General features: G+C 34.6%; 2 protein-coding genes across 3 annotated transcripts; both read right to left on the bottom strand.

Moving 5' to 3' along the window:
* Window positions 1-952: 952 nt before the first annotated feature.
* LOC111513319 (protein hunchback-like) lies at window positions 953-15,410 on the bottom strand. 2 transcript variants are annotated; one of them, XM_074170949.1, is made up of 3 exons: window positions 14,080-15,410; window positions 2,628-2,773; window positions 953-2,522 (listed from the first exon to the last, which is right to left on the bottom strand). In XM_074170949.1, the coding sequence occupies exons 2-3, from the start codon at window positions 2,754-2,756 to the stop codon at window positions 1,293-1,295; spliced, it is 1,359 nt and encodes a 452-aa protein (XP_074027050.1). In that variant the 5' UTR covers window positions 2,757-2,773; window positions 14,080-15,410; the 3' UTR covers window positions 953-1,292. The 2 variants fall into 2 exon arrangements, with proteins under 2 accessions (XP_074027050.1, XP_023025290.2); XM_023169522.2 differs by lacking the exons at window positions 953-2,522; window positions 2,628-2,773 and adding exons at window positions 11,133-12,903; window positions 13,009-13,156 and having other exon boundaries at window positions 14,080-14,308.
* Window positions 15,411-15,424: 14 nt separating this feature from the next.
* LOC111513318 (protein hunchback-like) lies at window positions 15,425-17,493 on the bottom strand. Its single transcript, XM_074170947.1, has one exon. The coding sequence runs from the start codon at window positions 17,091-17,093 to the stop codon at window positions 15,528-15,530; it is 1,566 nt and encodes a 521-aa protein (XP_074027048.1). The 5' UTR covers window positions 17,094-17,493; the 3' UTR covers window positions 15,425-15,527.
* Between the last annotated feature and the right edge of the window lie 398 nt (window positions 17,494-17,891).

The following is a 17,891-nucleotide window of genomic DNA, read 5'->3' as shown; positions in this document are numbered from 1 at the left end:
TGAGAGAATTAAACATAAAATGTAGAATGGAATATCTGATCACAATCACTCATCAAAAACAAAATACCCCTGTATTTATTAGAGCTTATAGTACATCGTTCTAATATCCGTAGCATCAATACCAGGTTCAATAATTTCAACATCCCAAACCATGTTACATCTAAATACGAAGGATGCATTTCCTCTCTGACACTGTTATTTTTGAACAGGATAATTCCTGTCCTGAATTCATCTTTATATGAAGTGAAACATCATTTGAAATCAACTTTGTTGGCCAGCATGGAGCAATGTATTGTAGTGTAGTGTTTTCCTTTACTTTTCTACAAACTGAGATGTATTTATCATATTCTTTCTCTTAATTTTGCCGCTGAAGAAAATTGAATTATTTTAGGTAATTATCTTATTGCTCATAAATGTTATTTGTATTACTAAACGATACTGAGATCTCAGCAAAAATTAATGAAAAATTTAACTTTCGATCCAAAAGATTTATACCCAAATGTTCAAATGGATTGAAAATCATGAGTAAAGTCGTAAACCACCATATCCTCAAATATTTTGAAGGCTTCAACTTCTTGAGCGAACATCAATATGGCTTTCGGAAAGATCAACAGGCGACCTTTTATCGTATGTCACCCATATTTGGAATAACGCAATGGAAAATCATCGAGAATCAAGAGCACTAAGCAAAAGATGCAAATCCAATATAATTTATACAAAGAACATGGATCTCCCACCCAATTCAAGATGTTGTGAGGTAAAAGGTTAAAACGTGCTGAGAACTGTGTGGCAATAAAAATGACATGTCATTAGCATTTTCCCCCCACGACCCACATCTTGGTGTATATAATGCCTTGCCCCTCTATTAGACCTCTGGGAGGGTTGACCGTTGTGAAAACAACATGGTAAATAATAATAAAACTATAACGAACACAAATAGAATGGTTGAAAATATTGTTAAACGGTTTAATTGAAGAAAACAGTAATAATGATGTAGATAAATATATCAGTCTTCTATCAAAATATATTTTTTATGAACGTACACTTCACAAACAGACAAAATTTGATTTATGACACTGGCGTATATGACATTCGGACTTTTAGCTGTGATATATGATTTACAAAAAAATTAAAAACATCGATGTTTGATTCTGCAAGAGAATTAAATGAATATAAAAGACCTGGCAAAGTTGCTAATGTAATTATTATGGCCCGTACCAACTCCGTACTTGCATTACTTGCTCAACTGCAAACGCACTCAACTGGAATGAGAAGAAAAAAATGACAAGATATCAAAATCGTCTTTGAGTGTTACAGTTGGTGTTAATGTTGGTTTGAGAAGTGCTCGGCTCTGAAGCTGCTGCTTGACTCTCACATACTAGTCTCTTCAAGTTTTCCAACACTCTCGGATCCTGAAGATCAGCAAAAATTGGAAAAAGAGCAGGAAATAGGTCTTGAACTGAAGGAGTTGCATAAGGCATCAATGGATTGAAAGTAGGTTTCAGAGTCTTCAAGTTTTCCAACACTCTCGGATCCTGAAGATAAGGAAAAATCGGAAAAAGAGCAGGAAACAGGTCTTGAACTGAAGGAGCTGCATGAGGCATCAATGGGTTGAAAAGAAAGGGTATTATTGGCTCAGGACTTTGCGGTTTCAACTTAGGTCCTCGTCTGGTACCATAAACATCAATAACCTGCAAAGGATTTGGGGTACCGTCTGCATTCAGAACCATTGCTGGGCTATGTTTGAGCTTACGCAAATGAAGTTTGAGGGAATGGCAGTACTTAGTACGGTACTCGCAGTTCGCACAACGAAATTGGTAGATGTTGGAATGCGATTTTTTGTGAGAGTTCAGCATCGAATTATTGACGCAGGTATAGTCGCATTGTGAGCACTTATAGGGCTTGGAACCATCATGGTTCCGCATGTGATATTTCAGGTGGTGCTTGAGCTCTGTAACAAACGGACATTTGGGACATTTAAGAATCCTGTCGTCTTTCATATGTATTTTTATGTGTTTCCAGAAATCCAATTTAGTTGTGGCAACAAAAGGACAATGCTTGCATTTGTGGGTTTTCACTTTTCCGTTAGAGTTTTTCTGTGGGATCCCCAATTCTTTGTCATATTTTTCCATGTCATTGTCGTATTCTTCCGTCTTGAACGCATCTTCTTTGGCAGGGCATTCGCTTGGATTTGAAGACAAATTGTCCTTTGTCATTTGTACTGGTGGGATAGAATTCTCTTCCTCAGTTCCGGCGACTTTTGGTGATGTCATCGATTCTGAACTGGGCGATGGTATTGGTGGGTGATCCATATTGGACGTCATGTGAAGCGGGCTATCCTGGTGCTGAGGAAATTGTTCTTGGCTGATCATAGGGTTGGAGTAGTATGCCGTGGTGGGCATGAACGTGTTTGGTTGACTTGTAGTCGCTACTGAGAAAAGCAGGCCTTCACTTCTATCGCTTTCCGGAGAAGATGGCACTCCGGAATCATTTCTTGTATCTTGCTCCATCGGTGTTTGATTCTGCAAGCGAATTAAATGAATATAGTGAAATATTGAAAAATAAATAAAAGTAACAAGGATGCAGAAAAAAATCCTAGCTGCAATCAATCAAATGGAAATACTTACAGGTAACATAGTATGATGCTGCCAGTCCGTAACTGGAGACAAAGGCTGTACCATCGGAGGCTGCTGTCCTATTGAAGGATGAACTCCATTTTGTGCAGAAGAAGTCATTTCGCCAGCTACACCCCTCATTTTTCTCAAAATGTTACCTATAAATATATAACATGAAAAACTGCTGTTTGCGATAAAAAATTATGATAAAACAAATTTTCCGAATTTCTGATATGATTCAGAACGTTAGATAGTTATCAGGTTCTATACATATTTGCGGTTGAATAGCATTTCATAAAAATCTGAAGGATTTCAAAGTAGATTGATACAACTAAATGGGCTGAAAAGTACCGTTCAAGCAAAGCAATGGCTTGAAAAGTGTTACAAGAGCTCCTCTCCATCAGAAACAACAATTGAACGTTGGTTTGCTGACTTCAAACGTGGTCGTAGAGATTATGCAGGACGCAGTGGAAATCCAAATGAGGCAAGTAACACCAGAAAACATAAAAAACGTCCAAAACACCGTGTTCAATGATCGGAAAGTGAATTTGCGTGAAGGTAACCATTTTCAATATTCAACACTGTGATGAATTGAACCAAAATTATCAAACATTCGAATTGGAAGTACAGTAGAAAGAATTATTAAAGCTTTTAACAATATTTACAGAAAAAAATTTTTCAGTTGAATTCAATTGTTAGCGTTTTATAAAAGTGACATTTTCACTCAGTAATAATGTGAATATTCATTCAGTAACTACGAAAATCCCATTTAAAAAAATCTGATATTTTTGGGAACAATTTTTTTTAATTACTTACTTATTTCTTACAATACACACCTTGATTCCAAATTTCAACTGAAAATAGTGTTAAATAAATAACCATCAATATCCAAGAAGTTGATGATCCCCAGAAATTTGTAGAGGCATTTGTTCTATATTTTATAACAGCCGTGTCTGACAATATAAAAAATATTTCGAAAAGGATATTTCAAAGCACACCACTGATGTTTTAACAAATCTAGCTAAAAATTATAAAAATATTTTTTTTTGTATCAAGATGGAATAGTAGAAAGCCAAAAACGTTCTTTCCAAAAAATTAATCATTCCTCAAAATATAACCCCTTCAATCCATCATTTTTATGTAATCTCAAATAATAAGAATACGGATAAATTTGAACATTGAGAAAACATTTTTTCATTGTTTTAACTGAATTTTTCACTTTTCAACGTCTCTGATTATTAATAACGAACCTCGTTATTAATAACGAGGTTTAAAAATAAACAATTTTCACACTTACTCGTTGAACCTAAGGTGATGTAGAAAAATAATACTTTCTTTAAATATAAAATATTCTTGTTTGGCAAAATACAAAAATCTTTGACTATGAAATAAACTGAAAATGCATCAGATTAAGTAGAACCCACAGATAAGAAAAATATATAGAAAGAAATTGCCTCCAATGACTCATTTTGAATTACCTATCAAAGGTATAATGCAGGTCAATACATAAAGAGGTACTTTTGAAGGTGATTAAAATTCATTCAGGTTGTTTGGATATTGAACAATTTTCAGAAATTTTTGAAAAACAGAAATGAAAAATAAATAATACACTGAAAAATATTTGATAAAATTATACTATTTTATCAAATTATGTCGTTAAACAAAATCTGATCGTATAAATGTATTTTCGATGGATCGGAAATACTGTAGAAATAAAAATATTTTCGCTCTCAAAATTTAAAACATATTTTAATGGCGGAATGGAATTTGCTTCGATAACACCAGTAATACTGCGATCTTAATTTAACTATAAAAAATAATTATATGATGTCTTTTCAATTGCCGTTATATTTCGTGTAGATTCAGAAATGTGATTATTGTAATGAACTTTCAATAATATTTCACCTTAGAACAGTTCAGAGCAGGATGACCTGTATAACGATTATATTCATAAAATATTCATAATTTAAAAAATTGTGTTCAACGTCGACAATAAGTTCTATGGCTCGATGTAACTAATGACGTTTGATAAGTCTGTTGTAAAAAGCGTGGGGTGCCAATCTGGCAAACAAGACCTAACCAAGTATTTATAGCAATTGATATTTGGAATTATGATAGGTTCTCGCAGCTGTGCGCGCATACAGATTGGAGTACCATTATACGAGAGTACCTTTATACGAGAAAATTATATGAATTTCATCAACTTGTGTCAAATAAATTAAAAAATTACATACAAATACCATACAAGACCTGGCAAAGTTGCTAATATAATTATTATGGCCCGTACCAACTCGGTACTTGCATTACTTGCAAATGTAAAATTGCACAACTGCAAACGCACTCAACTGGATTAAGAAGAAAAAAATGACAAGATATCAAAACCGTCCAGCTGCTGCTGGACTCTCACATACTAGTCTCTTCAAGAGTGGCTCAGGATTCGAAGTAGTAATTTCAGTAGCTTCATGAGTCTTCAAGTTTTCCAACACTCCCGGATACTGAAGATCAGGATCTGATGGGCCATCTGCTAAGATGTTCTTCCATCCATTTGATTTGAATGATTGATTATTGAGGTTAGATAACATTTGAACTGACTACAAGGATACACTACATAACAAAATGGACATGATCAACAGTATTTTATCGTCTTCATCTCTCAATATATCTTCATATATACGTTAGGTGGCACAGTGGTCTTCTCAAAAGCGTTCTGGATTGAACAAGTATCAGAGACTATTTCTGACTGAGATTTTCGCTTGTACGCAGCATGTCTTGCGCTGTTTCCAAATGGTTTCGGAGATTAGAACCAGAACAAACCTAAAAATGCGCGCAATAGACCCATAATGTATGTAGCAAAAAGGGTAACTTTTAAAAATGGGATGCAATGGAAAATGAATTTTTTTGAAGATGTGATTGTGAAATCATTATTTGAAACCATTTTCTATAAGAAACTTTGATGGGAAAGCTTGCTTGTACGCGTCATGTCTTGCGCTGTTTCCAAACAGTTTCGGATATTAGAACCAGAACAAACCTAAAAATGCGCGCAATAGACCCATTTCGTACTTTGGGGTATACGCGATTGTAGTTAAAGTTCACTGTCAAATCATCATCTCAAAACAACTTTCCATCATATTTTTCGCCTCCAGTCAACCAGTAAAATAATAACAAAAGTTAGATCAAATATACAACCCTGAAATGCTATGAGCAAAAAGGGTAACTTTCAAAAATGGGATACAATGGAAAATGAATTTTTTTGAAGATGCGATTGTGAATCCATTATTTGAAACCATTTTCTATAAGAAACTTTGATGGGAAAGCTTCATGAGATTTTCTTTTTGAAAATGAATGCTTGAAGAACTTATCAACAATTTTCACACTTACCCGTTCAATCTAAGATGATGTAGAACACTAAAACTTTCTGTAAGTATAAAATATCCTTGTATCGCAAGATACAAGATCATTGACAATGAAATAAACTGAAAATGCCTCAGATTAAATAGTAACGACAGGTAAGAAAAATTTAGGTATAGAAAGAAAAATTGGCTGTAATTACCTACCTATCAAAGGTATAATGCAGGTTAATACCTATATTGTATTGCTTGAAAATGCATTTGGTGATTAACAATTTTTTTGCTACTAAATATGAAAATCAAGTAACGATTTTTATTTCAAATTATATTTTCTATTTTTTTTTGATATTCTGAAAAAATTGTGGAAAATAGAGTGAGCCATTATTTACCAAGTATTTTTATATCATGAGGCGCGTAGCGCCGAGGTATAGTGTGCGACACTACTAACATTGATATATTGACAAATTTAATTTTGACATTGGTAATTTTCTTAACAACTTATTGAATATTGGAATATCAAGTAGAGTGGAGGGTGTTTCTAATCAGACTGGCTTTATTTATGTAAAATTGGCATGTGTCAAATTGTGATATGAATCTAAGAAATATATCATTGCGTTTTTGATATATTTCAATGTTCCACTCCTCTCATCGCTTCTGTATGCTCAGAACAGAATTTCTCAATTCTGCATTGAAGTGAGAAAAAAAATTCCTCGGTCATATGATAACCCAAAACAGCTATGAATTGTTGCATGTCAAATTGAAACGGTACAGTTGAACATGTTGAACACGCGATGTCGATGATAAGTGCACAACATCTACTTAGGCCACGGAATCGTTTGCCGGCATTTCCATGACAACAACACTATACAATGATTATTATTGCTGTCAGTTTGCCAAATGCGGTTTTAATTCAAATTTAGATGTCATTTTAAAGAAGTTAAAAGATCTATATAAGTAAAACGTCAATATAATTCATTAAAAAACCTTCAAATATCTCATAAACAATACATTTGTTTATAACAAAATTTTGAAACAAATAGAGCAAACAATTATGAAAATTCATTTTTATTTTTTTAGAAAGAAAGACTTCGGCTTTCTACTACTCCATCTTGATACAAAAAAAATGTGGGAATCTTCCAAAGAAAGGAAGGAAGTAATCAATTTGAAAATAAGTAACTCTATACATGGATGTGTAGATCATGCAAGGAAGTAACTTTCAGACCCAAACTGAAAGAAAGCTCTCCTGAAACAGCTACTTTCATGTAAACATTGAATTACACGAAAGACAGAAAATCCTTTAGATACAAATACACTGAATTATACAGAAGATACTTTTCTCTACTCAGTTTGTATTCCGAACATTCGTTATGGAATAAAATCAGACATCATTCACAGAAGTTCTACTTCAAATGAATGGTAACAAATTGCACTTACATGGAACACCTGTCATCCTCACTGGTAGACATCGATGTTTCGCCGTAAGACCGTGGATATCATTATAGAAAATATACACAATTCATTCATGAATTACGTGTATTCAACGTCTTTAATTATTAATAACAAAGTTGAAAATCTTTATGAGGTTTTAAAATAAACAATTTTCACACTTACCTGTTGAATCTAAGATGATGTAGAACACTAAAACTTTATTTAAATATAAAATATGCTTGTATTGCCAGATACAAGATTTTTGACTAAATGAAATAAACTGAAAATGCATCAGATTAAATAGTTTCCACAGGTAAGAAAAGTATATAGAAAGAAATTGCCTCCAATGAATGACTCATTTTGAATTACCTATCAAAGGTATAATGCAGGTCAATACATAATTAGGTAATTTTAAATGTGATTGAAATTTATTCAAGTTGTTTGGATATGACCAATAAACAATTTTCAGAAATCGGTGAAATACAGAAATGAAAAATAAATAATACACTAAAAAATATTTGATAATATGATGCTTTTTTATCAAATCATGTCGTAAAACAAAATATGATCGTATAAATGTGTTTTCGATCGATCGGAAATACTGTCGAAATGAAAATATCTACGCTCTCAAAATTTAAAACATATTTTTTATGGCGTAATGGAATTATCTTCGATAACACCAGTAATACTGCGATCAAAATTTAACTATAAAAAATAATTATGATATCAATGTGATGTCTTTCCAAATGCCGTTATATTTTTTGTAGATTTAGAAATATGACTTATGTAATGAACTTTCTGAAATAGTGTTTTTTTCGATTATATTTCACATTAGAACTGTTCAGGGCAAGATGTGGATGACCTATATAATGATTAGGTTTATTAATAAAAGTACATTATATAGTAATACAGCACAAAGTACATTACATCTAGTTTGGAATGTCTGGAATACAAAAGTGATATTGAGTGTGATAAATAATTGATTGAAAAGCTGAACATCACGCTTTAATCGCAACACAAACTGAAAAATAGAAAATAATTCAAAACTAATTTAAGATTGTGTTCAACGTCGATAACAAGTTCTATGGCTTGATGTAACTAATGACTTTCAATAAGTCTGAAATCAAAATAAATATATTAACAAAAAAATGAATTTTGTTGTAAAAAAGCGTGGGGTGCCAATCTGGCAAACCATACCTAACCAAGTATTTATAACAATTGATATTTAGCACCCCACGCTTTTTTACAACAAAATTCATTTTTTTGTAAAGGGATTTATTCTGATTTCAGACTTATTAAAAGTCATTAGTTATATCAAATCATAGAACTTATTGTCGACGTTGACCACAATCTTAAATTAGTTTTGAATTATTTTTTAGTTCGTATGCGTCTTTTAGCTTTTTGAACTATCATTTCTTATCCACTTTTCAGTTTAGCTTGCTATTTCAACCCCATTTGCTTTAATATAAAATATATACGCATGCACAGACAGTTTTGTTGTCTCACTTGCTCTCACAGAAATACTTGTGAGGAAATTATTTAATCCTGTCGATCCTGATCAGGATAATGAGATGAACTTATGAAATTATTGTTTGGCACCGATTCTTGATGAGCGTTCAAAGTTCAAAGTGAATAAAAATCGGGTCCAAAGGCGTCGGTTACAAACAAACACACAAGTGAAGCTAATAAATGCGTGTTGAAAAAACCTCAAAATCTGTATTTTTAATGGAATTTTATACATATGCCGTGCTTGAAAAATCTGTTAGTGGGGTATTATAGTGGTATAAGTGGAACCTCTTAGTTACTACCACTTGCGACATTTGACTGCGACACCACGTGGACATTAGAATATACTTTTTTTGTAAATGAATATAACTGGAGTTATCCATTATAATTTTCATATTTTTTCAGATTGTGGAAGGGGAAAATACCCAAAAAAGGTCGATGAAAAACTGATTTTCCTCCACATTAAATGACTTGTGTTCAATATATTAATATTTCTGCTCAATTCTATTATTTAATCTGTCTTAATTTCGTTTCAAGTTAATGTCTTATTGATGTGATCATTGGTGTACTTATAACATCAACTCGTATTTCCAATTTTACGTATAATCCAACTGAATTAAACATTACTAAGATCTCAACAGAAATTTATGAAAAATTCAACTTTTCATCCAAAAGATTTATACCCAAATGTTCAAATCGATTGAAAATCATGGAGAAAGTCGTAAACCACCATATCCTCAAATATTTGGAAGGCTTCAACATCTTCAGCGATCATCAATATGGTTTTCGGAAAGATCAACAGGCGACCTTCTATCGTATGTCACCCATATTTGGAATATCGCAATCGAGAATCATGGAGAATCAAGAGCTGTTGCGCTTGATATTTCTAAGGCCTTTGACTGGGTGTGGCATGAAGGCTTGCTGGTGTTCTCTAGGGATACATATTGTCTCCAATCTTCTTTTTATTGTATATCAACGACTTATTAGAAAAAACAGGGCATCGGCTATGGAGGCACATCTTCACCGGCAGCAGGAGGTTGCATAGTTTTATGAAGATGTAGAAGTGATTTCGAATTAGTGTGGAAGTAATCAGGTTCAACTCAATGCCACAAAAACCCAGGCATCGGTTTTCTTCAAGAAGATCAATGTCTCCGAACCGGATATAAGATTCCGCTTTCTGCTTCGATGAGTATATTGGTGGTTAAAATGAACACCAATATGTCTTGGCACAATCATGCCGCTGAAATTGCAAAGGTTGTTTCTCAAAAGCTTGCAAAACTGTTACGAACCAAAGAACTATACACACCTCAGCAACTTTTGATGCTTTATAAAGCTCAGATCAGACCTTTTTTGGAGTATTGTTCTCATATATGGAGCTCTGTCCCCATCACGTGCGAACGGGCTATCAAGGTTGCACACCTTGATAGCCTGGAACATCGAAGAACGGTTGGAGATTTGTCTCTCTTCTATAGATACTTCCACGGGAGGTATTCAAGTGACTTGCCACATTTGATTCCACCAAGAGCGGTACATATCAAAAATACGCGACGGACTGTGGATGCTCATTGTTTTGAGGTTTAACTTCACTGTTTGAGAACTCTTTCATCTGGAGAACTGCGTTTATGTGGAATAAATGTCTTGAGAACTTTTTTCCAAATGGATTTAATCTCTAGCGATTCCAATCCAATGTGATTCCCTACTTTCGCACAGTCACCGCCCTGAGAGAACCTTAAGGATTCTCCTGTAGTGCTTGTGTTTTGTCCTTGTGTTGTTTGGGTCAAATTTAGTAATTGTTGAAAGACTGAACTGACATTTGATAGATACACTTAGTTTTGATGAAAATACAATCTAATTAACTCTGTATCAATGTGAATCTAAGATGGCCGCAGCTACAAAATGACGGATCACATATTTATTTAACGACTACCTCAATATGGGTATCAAACGACAGGGCTTGACTAGTAGTATAGTAGTACACTATGCAAAAGATGTAAATCCAATATATTCTATACAAATGGATCTCCCACCCAAATCAAGAGTTTGTAAGGTAATGAGATCAAAGGGTGCTGATAACTGTGTGGCCCTAAAAATGGTATGTCGTTCCCCCTCCAAGACTCAGGCACATCTTGTATATAATGCCTTGCCGCTCTATTAGACCTCTAGGAAGGTAGACCTTTATGGAAACAACATGATAAATAATAATAAAACTATAACGAACACAAATGAAATGAGTAAAAAAATGTTGAATGGTTTTATTGAAAAAAATAATAATAATGATGTAGATAATATATCAATCAATCTTCTATCAAAATATATTTCAATGAACGTATGTGATTTAAAAATAAATTAAAAAATTACATACAAATACTATATAAGACATGGCAAAGTTAATAATATAATTATTATAGCTCGTACCAATTCCGTACATTAGAAATAAAATTGCACAATTGTAAACTCAACTGGAATGAGAAAAAAAAGTCAAGATATCAAAATCGTCTTTGAGTGTTTACAGTCTCAATAAATGTTGGCAACTACATATGGGATTGTCGTGAAATATGTATATAGAAAGCAAGCCTATCTCCGCATTCTTCGCCACACTTATTGCACGTAAATGGGTTATTGAAGCCATGATAAACCATATGGATGGTATACATTATTGGATCTCCAAAGGTGAGACTGCAAAACTGACAACTGTTTTGGTTACCATCATTGGTTACTGGGTTGATATCATCTTCAGGATTCATACCTAGAACTGCTTCTACATTTTCGAACATAGTGGTGAAACATTCATCATCATCTTCTTCATCCTTCGAAGATTCATCATTTGACGGTGGCTCGACCGCGAAGGACATATTCAGTTCTGAAACTTCATTTTCGGTTACTCGTGAAGCGTGGGGTTCGCCCTGGATTGTGGTTTGAGAAGTGCTCGGCTCTGAAGCTGCTCCTGGACTCTCATATACTAGTCTCTTCAAGTTTTCCAACACTCTCGGATCCTGAAGATCAGGAAAAATTGGAAAAAGAGCAGGAAACAGGTCCTCAACTGAAGGAGTTGCATAAGGCATCAATGGGTTGAAAGGAAAGGGTATTATTGGCTCAGGATTCGAAGTAGTAGTTTCAGTGCGGTGACTTTGCGGTTTCAACTTAGGTCCTCGTCTGGTACCATAAACATCAATAACCTGCCAAGGATTTGGACTACCGTCTGCATTCCGAACCATTGCTGGGCTATGTTTGAGCTTACGCAAATGAAGTTTGAGGGAGTGGCAGTACTTAGTAGCGTACTCGCAGTCCGCACAACGAAATTGGTAGATGTTGGAATGCGATTTTTTGTGAGAGTTCAGCATCGAGTTATTGATGCAGCTATAGTCGCATTGTGAGCACTTATAGGGCTTGGAGCCATCATGGTTCCGCATATGATATTTCAGGTGGTGCTTGAGCTCTGTAACAAACGGACATTTGGGACATTTAAGGATCCTGTCGTCTTTCATATGTATTTTGATGTGTTTCCAGAAATCCAATTTAGTTGTGGCAACAAAAGCACAATGCTTGCATTTGTGGGTTTTCACTTTTCCGTTAGAGTTTTTCTGTGGGATCCCCAATTCTTTGTCATATTTTTCCATGTCATTGTCGTATTTTTTCGTCTTGAACGCATCTTCTTTGGTAGGGCATCCGCTTGGGTTTGAAGACAAATTGTCCATTGTCATTTGTACTGGTGGGATAGAATTCTTTTCCTCAGTTCCGGCGACTTTTGGTGATGTCATCGATTCTGAACTGGGCGATGGTGTTGGTGTGTGATCCATATTGGACGTCATGTGAAGCGGGCTATCCTGGTGCTGAGGAAATTGTTCTTGGCTGATCATAGGGTTGGAGTAGTATGCCGTGGTGGGCATGAACGTGGTTGGTTGACTTGTAGTCGCTACTGAGAAACACAGGCCTTCACTTCTATCGCTTTCCGGAGAAGATGGCACTCCGGAATCATTTCTTGTATCTTGCTCCATCGGTGTTTGATTCTGCAAGCGAATTAAATGAATATAGTGAAATATCGAAAAATAAATAAAAGTAACAAGGATGCAGAAAAAAATCGTAGCTTCAATCAATCAAATGGAAATACTTACAGGTAACATAGTATGATGCTGCCAGTCCTTAACTGGAGACAAAGGCTGTACCATCGGAGGCTGCTGTCCTATTGAAGGATGAACTTCATTTTGTGCAGAAGAAGTCGTCATTTCGCCAGCTACACCCCTCATTTTTTTTAAATGTCACCTATAAATATATAACATGAAAAACTGCTGTTTGCGATAAAAAATTATGAGAAGAAACTTTTTCCGGTTTTCTGAAATTATTCGGAACGTTAGATAGTTATTAGGTTTTATACATATTTGCGGTTGAAGAGCATTTCATAAAAAATCTGAAGGTTTTCAAATTCATTTGTGAAGTAGAATGATACAACTACCAAATACTACATGGACTAAATAGTTTCGGGTGTAACACATAGATGGCGCTAGTGTTATTGCATTCACCGGTTTTTCAGTTAGTACTAGCCTTCAGGAGAAAGCTGTTGCAATTTAACGATACTCGTGTCATAAGTTTGTGAGTCATTGTGCTAATAGTGACACTAGTTTCGATATTTTCAAAACACTAGATCAAAAACAATTTCGTGTTTTAATTTTAGACTGCTTCTTGATGTAAAAAAATACTGTTCAAGCATAGAACTCATCTCCATCAGAAACAACAAATGAACGTTGGTTTGCTGACTTCTAATGTGGTCGTAGAGACACTGATTATGTAGAACGCAGTGGACTTCTAAATGAGGCAGTAACATCAGAAAACATAAAAAACGTCCACAACATCGTTTTCAATGATCGAAAAGTGAAGTTTAGTGAAGATAACCATTTTCAGTTTTCAACACTGTAATAAATTAGACAACCAAAATTATCAAACATTTGAATTGAAAGTACAGTAGAAATAATTATCAGAGCTTTCAACAATATTTACAAAAAAGGAAATCTTGAGTAGAATTCAATCGTTAGCGTTTTATAAAAATTACATTTTAACTCATTAATAATGTGAATATTCATTCAGTAACTGCGATAGTCACTAAAAACACTCTGAAATTGAAAAAAAATCCCATTTTTAAAAAAAAACTGATATTTTTGGGAACTATCTTTTTTTAAATGCCTACTTACTTATTTCTTACAATACACAACTTGATTCCAAAGTTCAACTAAAAACAGTGTTCAATAAATAACCATCAATATCCAAGAAGCTGATGATCCCCAGGAATTTGGTGTATATTTTATAACAGCCGTGTCTGACAATATAAAAACATTTCGAAAACGATATTTCAATGCATACCACTGATGTAGGTTTGCTGAATTCATTCTACCTACTTCAAACAGTCTGGGTCACAAGATCCTTTTTTTGGAACTTATTTCCAAGGGCACAGAAAATCATGATCCAGGGCTCATTCGATTCGGAATGACCTTTAGCAACGTTTTGAAAAATTTCAAGAAGGGCTCGAAAAATTGCAAAAGTTATGAAGAATTTAGTAAAAGAAAGGGGGATTTGGTTTTTTGCGAATATTTCGGGAAATATTGAAGATATCCGAAATTTTCAATTATTTATAATGGCGATGCATATAGACAATAAAAATGACCCCGGTAAGAATTTAGTTCTAATAGTTAACATCGTTGCCGTTAGCTCTCAGTTCAATTTGTATATGAGTTACCTTCAATTGAAAATTGTCAGACTATAAAAATGGTACGTTGTTAGCATTTTCCTCCCAAGACTTGGGCACATCTTGTTGTATATAATGCCTTGCCCCTCTATTAGACCTCTGAGGGGTCAATCGTTATAATGTCTAGTACTCGTGAAAACAACATAGTAAATGATAATAAAACTATAACGAACACAAATAAAATAAATAAAAAAAATGTTAAACGGATTAACTGGCAAAACTCGTGAAAACAACAAGCATATGCAGAAGCTATCTTGTTACGGGGGGCAAATTTTATGGAATCATCTTACTTTTCAATTATTTATAATGGCGATGCATAGACAATAAAAATGACCCCGGTAAGAATTTAGCTCTAACATTTAACATTGTTGCCGTTAGCTCTCAGTTCAATTTGTAAATGAGTTACCTTCAATTGAAAATTGTCAGACTATAAAAATGGTACGTCGTTAGCATTTTCCCCCCAAGACTCGGGAACATCATGTTGTATATAATGCCTTGCCCCTCTATTAGACCTCTGATGGGTCAACCGTAATAATGTCTAGTACTCGTGAAAACAACATAGTAAATAATAATAAAACTATAACGAACACAAATAAAATAAATTTAAAAAATGTTGAATGGTTTAATATGCAAAAATAATAACAATGATGTAGACAATATATCAGTCTTCTATAAAAATGTATATATTTTTATGAACGTACACTTCACTGTCACTGGCGTTTACGACATTCGGACTTTAAGCCGTGATAATATCAGTCACAAATAAATTAAGGAATTACTAACAAATATTGCATTAGAAATAAAATTTCACAACTGCAAACGCACTCAACTGGAATGACAAAAAAACTACGTATCAAAATCGTCTTTGAGTGTTACAGTTTCAATGAATGTTGGCAACTACATATGGGACTGCCGTGCAATATGTACATAGAAAGCAAGCTTCTCCCCGCATTTCTCGCCACACATATTACACGTAAATGGGTTATTGAAGCCATGGTAACCCATATGGATGGTATACATTATTGGATCTCCAAAGGTGAGATCGCAAAACTGACAACTGTTTTGGTTACCATCATTGGTTACTGTGTTGATATCATCTTCAGGATTCATACCTAGAACTGCTTCTACATTTTCGAACATAGTGGTGACACATTCATCATCATTATCATCTTCTTCATCCTTCGAAGATTCATCATTTGACGGTGGCTCGACCGCGAAGGACATATCCATATCTGAAACTTTATTTTCGGTTACTCGTGAAGTATGGGGTTCGGCCTGGATTGTTTGAGAAGTGCTCGGCTCTGAAGCTACTCCTGAACTCTCATGTACTAGTCTCTTCAAGTTTTCCAATACTTTCGGATTCTGAAGGTCAGCAAAAATCGGAAAAAGAGCAGGAAACAGGTCCTGAACTGAAGGAGTTGAATAAGGCATCAATGGGTTGAAAGGAAAGGTTATTATTGGCTCAGGATCCGAAGTAGTAGTTTCAGTACGTTTTTGACTTTGCGGTTTCAACTTAGGTCCTCGTCTGGTACCATAAACATCAATAACCTGCAGAGGATTTGGAGTACCGTCTGCATTCAGAACCATTGCTGGGCTATGTTTGAGCTTACGCAAATGTAGTTTGAGGGAGTGGGCGTACTTGGTAGCGTACTCGCAGTCCGCACAACGAAATTGGTAGATGTTAGAATGCGATTTTTTGTGAGAGTTCAGCATCGAGTTATTGACACAGCTATAGTCGCATTGTGAGCACTTATAGGGCTTGGAACCATCATGGTTCCGCATGTGATATTTCAGGTGGTGCTTGAGCTCTGTAACGAACGGACATTTGGGACATGTAAAGATCCTGTCGCCTCTCATATGTGTTTTGATATGTTTCCAGAAATCCAATTTGGTTGTGGCAATAAAAGGGCAATGCTTGCATTTGTGGGTTTTCACTTTGCCGTTAGAGTTTTTCTGGGGGATCCCCAATTCTTTAACATATTTTTCCACGTCATTGTTATATTTTTCCGTCTTGAACTTATCTTCTTTGGCAGGGCATTCGTTTGGGTTTGAAGACAAATTGTCCATTGTCATTTCTACTGGTGGAAAATAATTCTCTTCCTCAATTTCGGGGACTTTTGGCGATGTCACCGATTCTGAACTGGACGATGGTATTGGTGTGTGATCCATTTTGATCGTCATGTGAGGCGGGCTACCCTGGTGCTGAAGAAATTGTTCCTGGCTGATCATAGGATTGGAGTAGTATGCCGCGGTGGGCATGAACGTGGTCGATTGACTCGTAGTCACTGCTGAGAAACACAGGCCTGCACTTCTATCACTTTCCGGAGAAGATGGCACTCCGGAATCACTTCTTGGATCTTGCTCCATCGATGTATGATCCTGCAAGTAAATTAAATGAACATAGTAAAATATCGGAAAATAAATAAAACTACCAAATATGCAGTCAAAAAATCGTAGCTTCATTCAATTAAATGGAAATACTTACAGGTAACATAGTATGATGCTGCCAGTCTGTAACTGGAGAAGAAGGCTGCTGTCCTCTTGAAAGAGGAACTCCATTTTGTGTTGGCGTCATTTCACCAGCTACACCCCTCATTTTTCCCAAAATGTTACCTATAAATATATAACATTAAAAACTGCTGTTTACGATAAAACATTACGAGAAAACAAATTTTCTTGGTGTAATATTCATTGACTATCTTGAGAAGGGAAATAACATTAATAGTGAATATTATATAAAGTAATTGGAGCGTTTGAAGGCTGAAATTGCCCCAGATTTGGCTCCCAGCGACTACTGGCTATTCACAGATTTCAAAAAAATGCTCACTAGTTTTAGCTCTATTAAACAAATAGAGCAAACATTATGAAAAATCATTTTTATTTAACTTCAAATAATTAGAATACGAATAAATTTGAGTATGGAAAAAAGTTCCATTGCTTCAATTGAATTTATACTTTTCAACGTCTCTGATTATTAATAACGAAGTGGAAAATCGAGGCTTTAAAAATGGGAAGCAATGATAAATGAAATAATGTTTGTGAAGATATCAATTTTGAATCCATTATTTGAAACAATTTTCTATAAAAATAAGAAACTTTAGGGAAGCTTCATGAGATTTTTTCTAAGTGAATGCTTAAAGAACTTATAAATAAACAATTTTTACACTTACCCGTTGAATTTAAGATGATGTAGAACACTAAAACTTTCTTTAAATATAAAATATGCTTGTATCGCAAGATACAATATCTTTGACTAAATGA

This window comes from Leptinotarsa decemlineata, unplaced genomic scaffold (assembly GCF_025532065.1).
Source record: "Leptinotarsa decemlineata unplaced genomic scaffold, Ldec_3_MD MMD2_tig00000008_RagTag_RagTag, whole genome shotgun sequence".
NCBI lineage: Eukaryota > Metazoa > Arthropoda > Insecta > Coleoptera > Chrysomelidae > Leptinotarsa > Leptinotarsa decemlineata.
This window is presented reverse-complemented; position numbering and strand designations above follow the sequence as displayed.

Excerpts from the sequence above, each read along its gene's own strand:
- LOC111513319 (XM_023169522.2), bottom strand. The coding sequence starts at position 13,140 with ATGAGGGGTGTAGCTGGCGAAATGACGACTTCTTCTGCACAAAATGAA. Across the intron at positions 12,904-13,008 it reads AGCATCATACTATGTTACCT|AATCAAACACCGATGGAGCA; the intron begins GTAAGTATTTCC and ends ATTCGCTTGCAG.
- LOC111513318 (XM_074170947.1), bottom strand. The coding sequence starts at position 17,093 with ATGAAGCTACGATTTTTTGACTGCATATTTGGTAGTTTTATTTATTTT.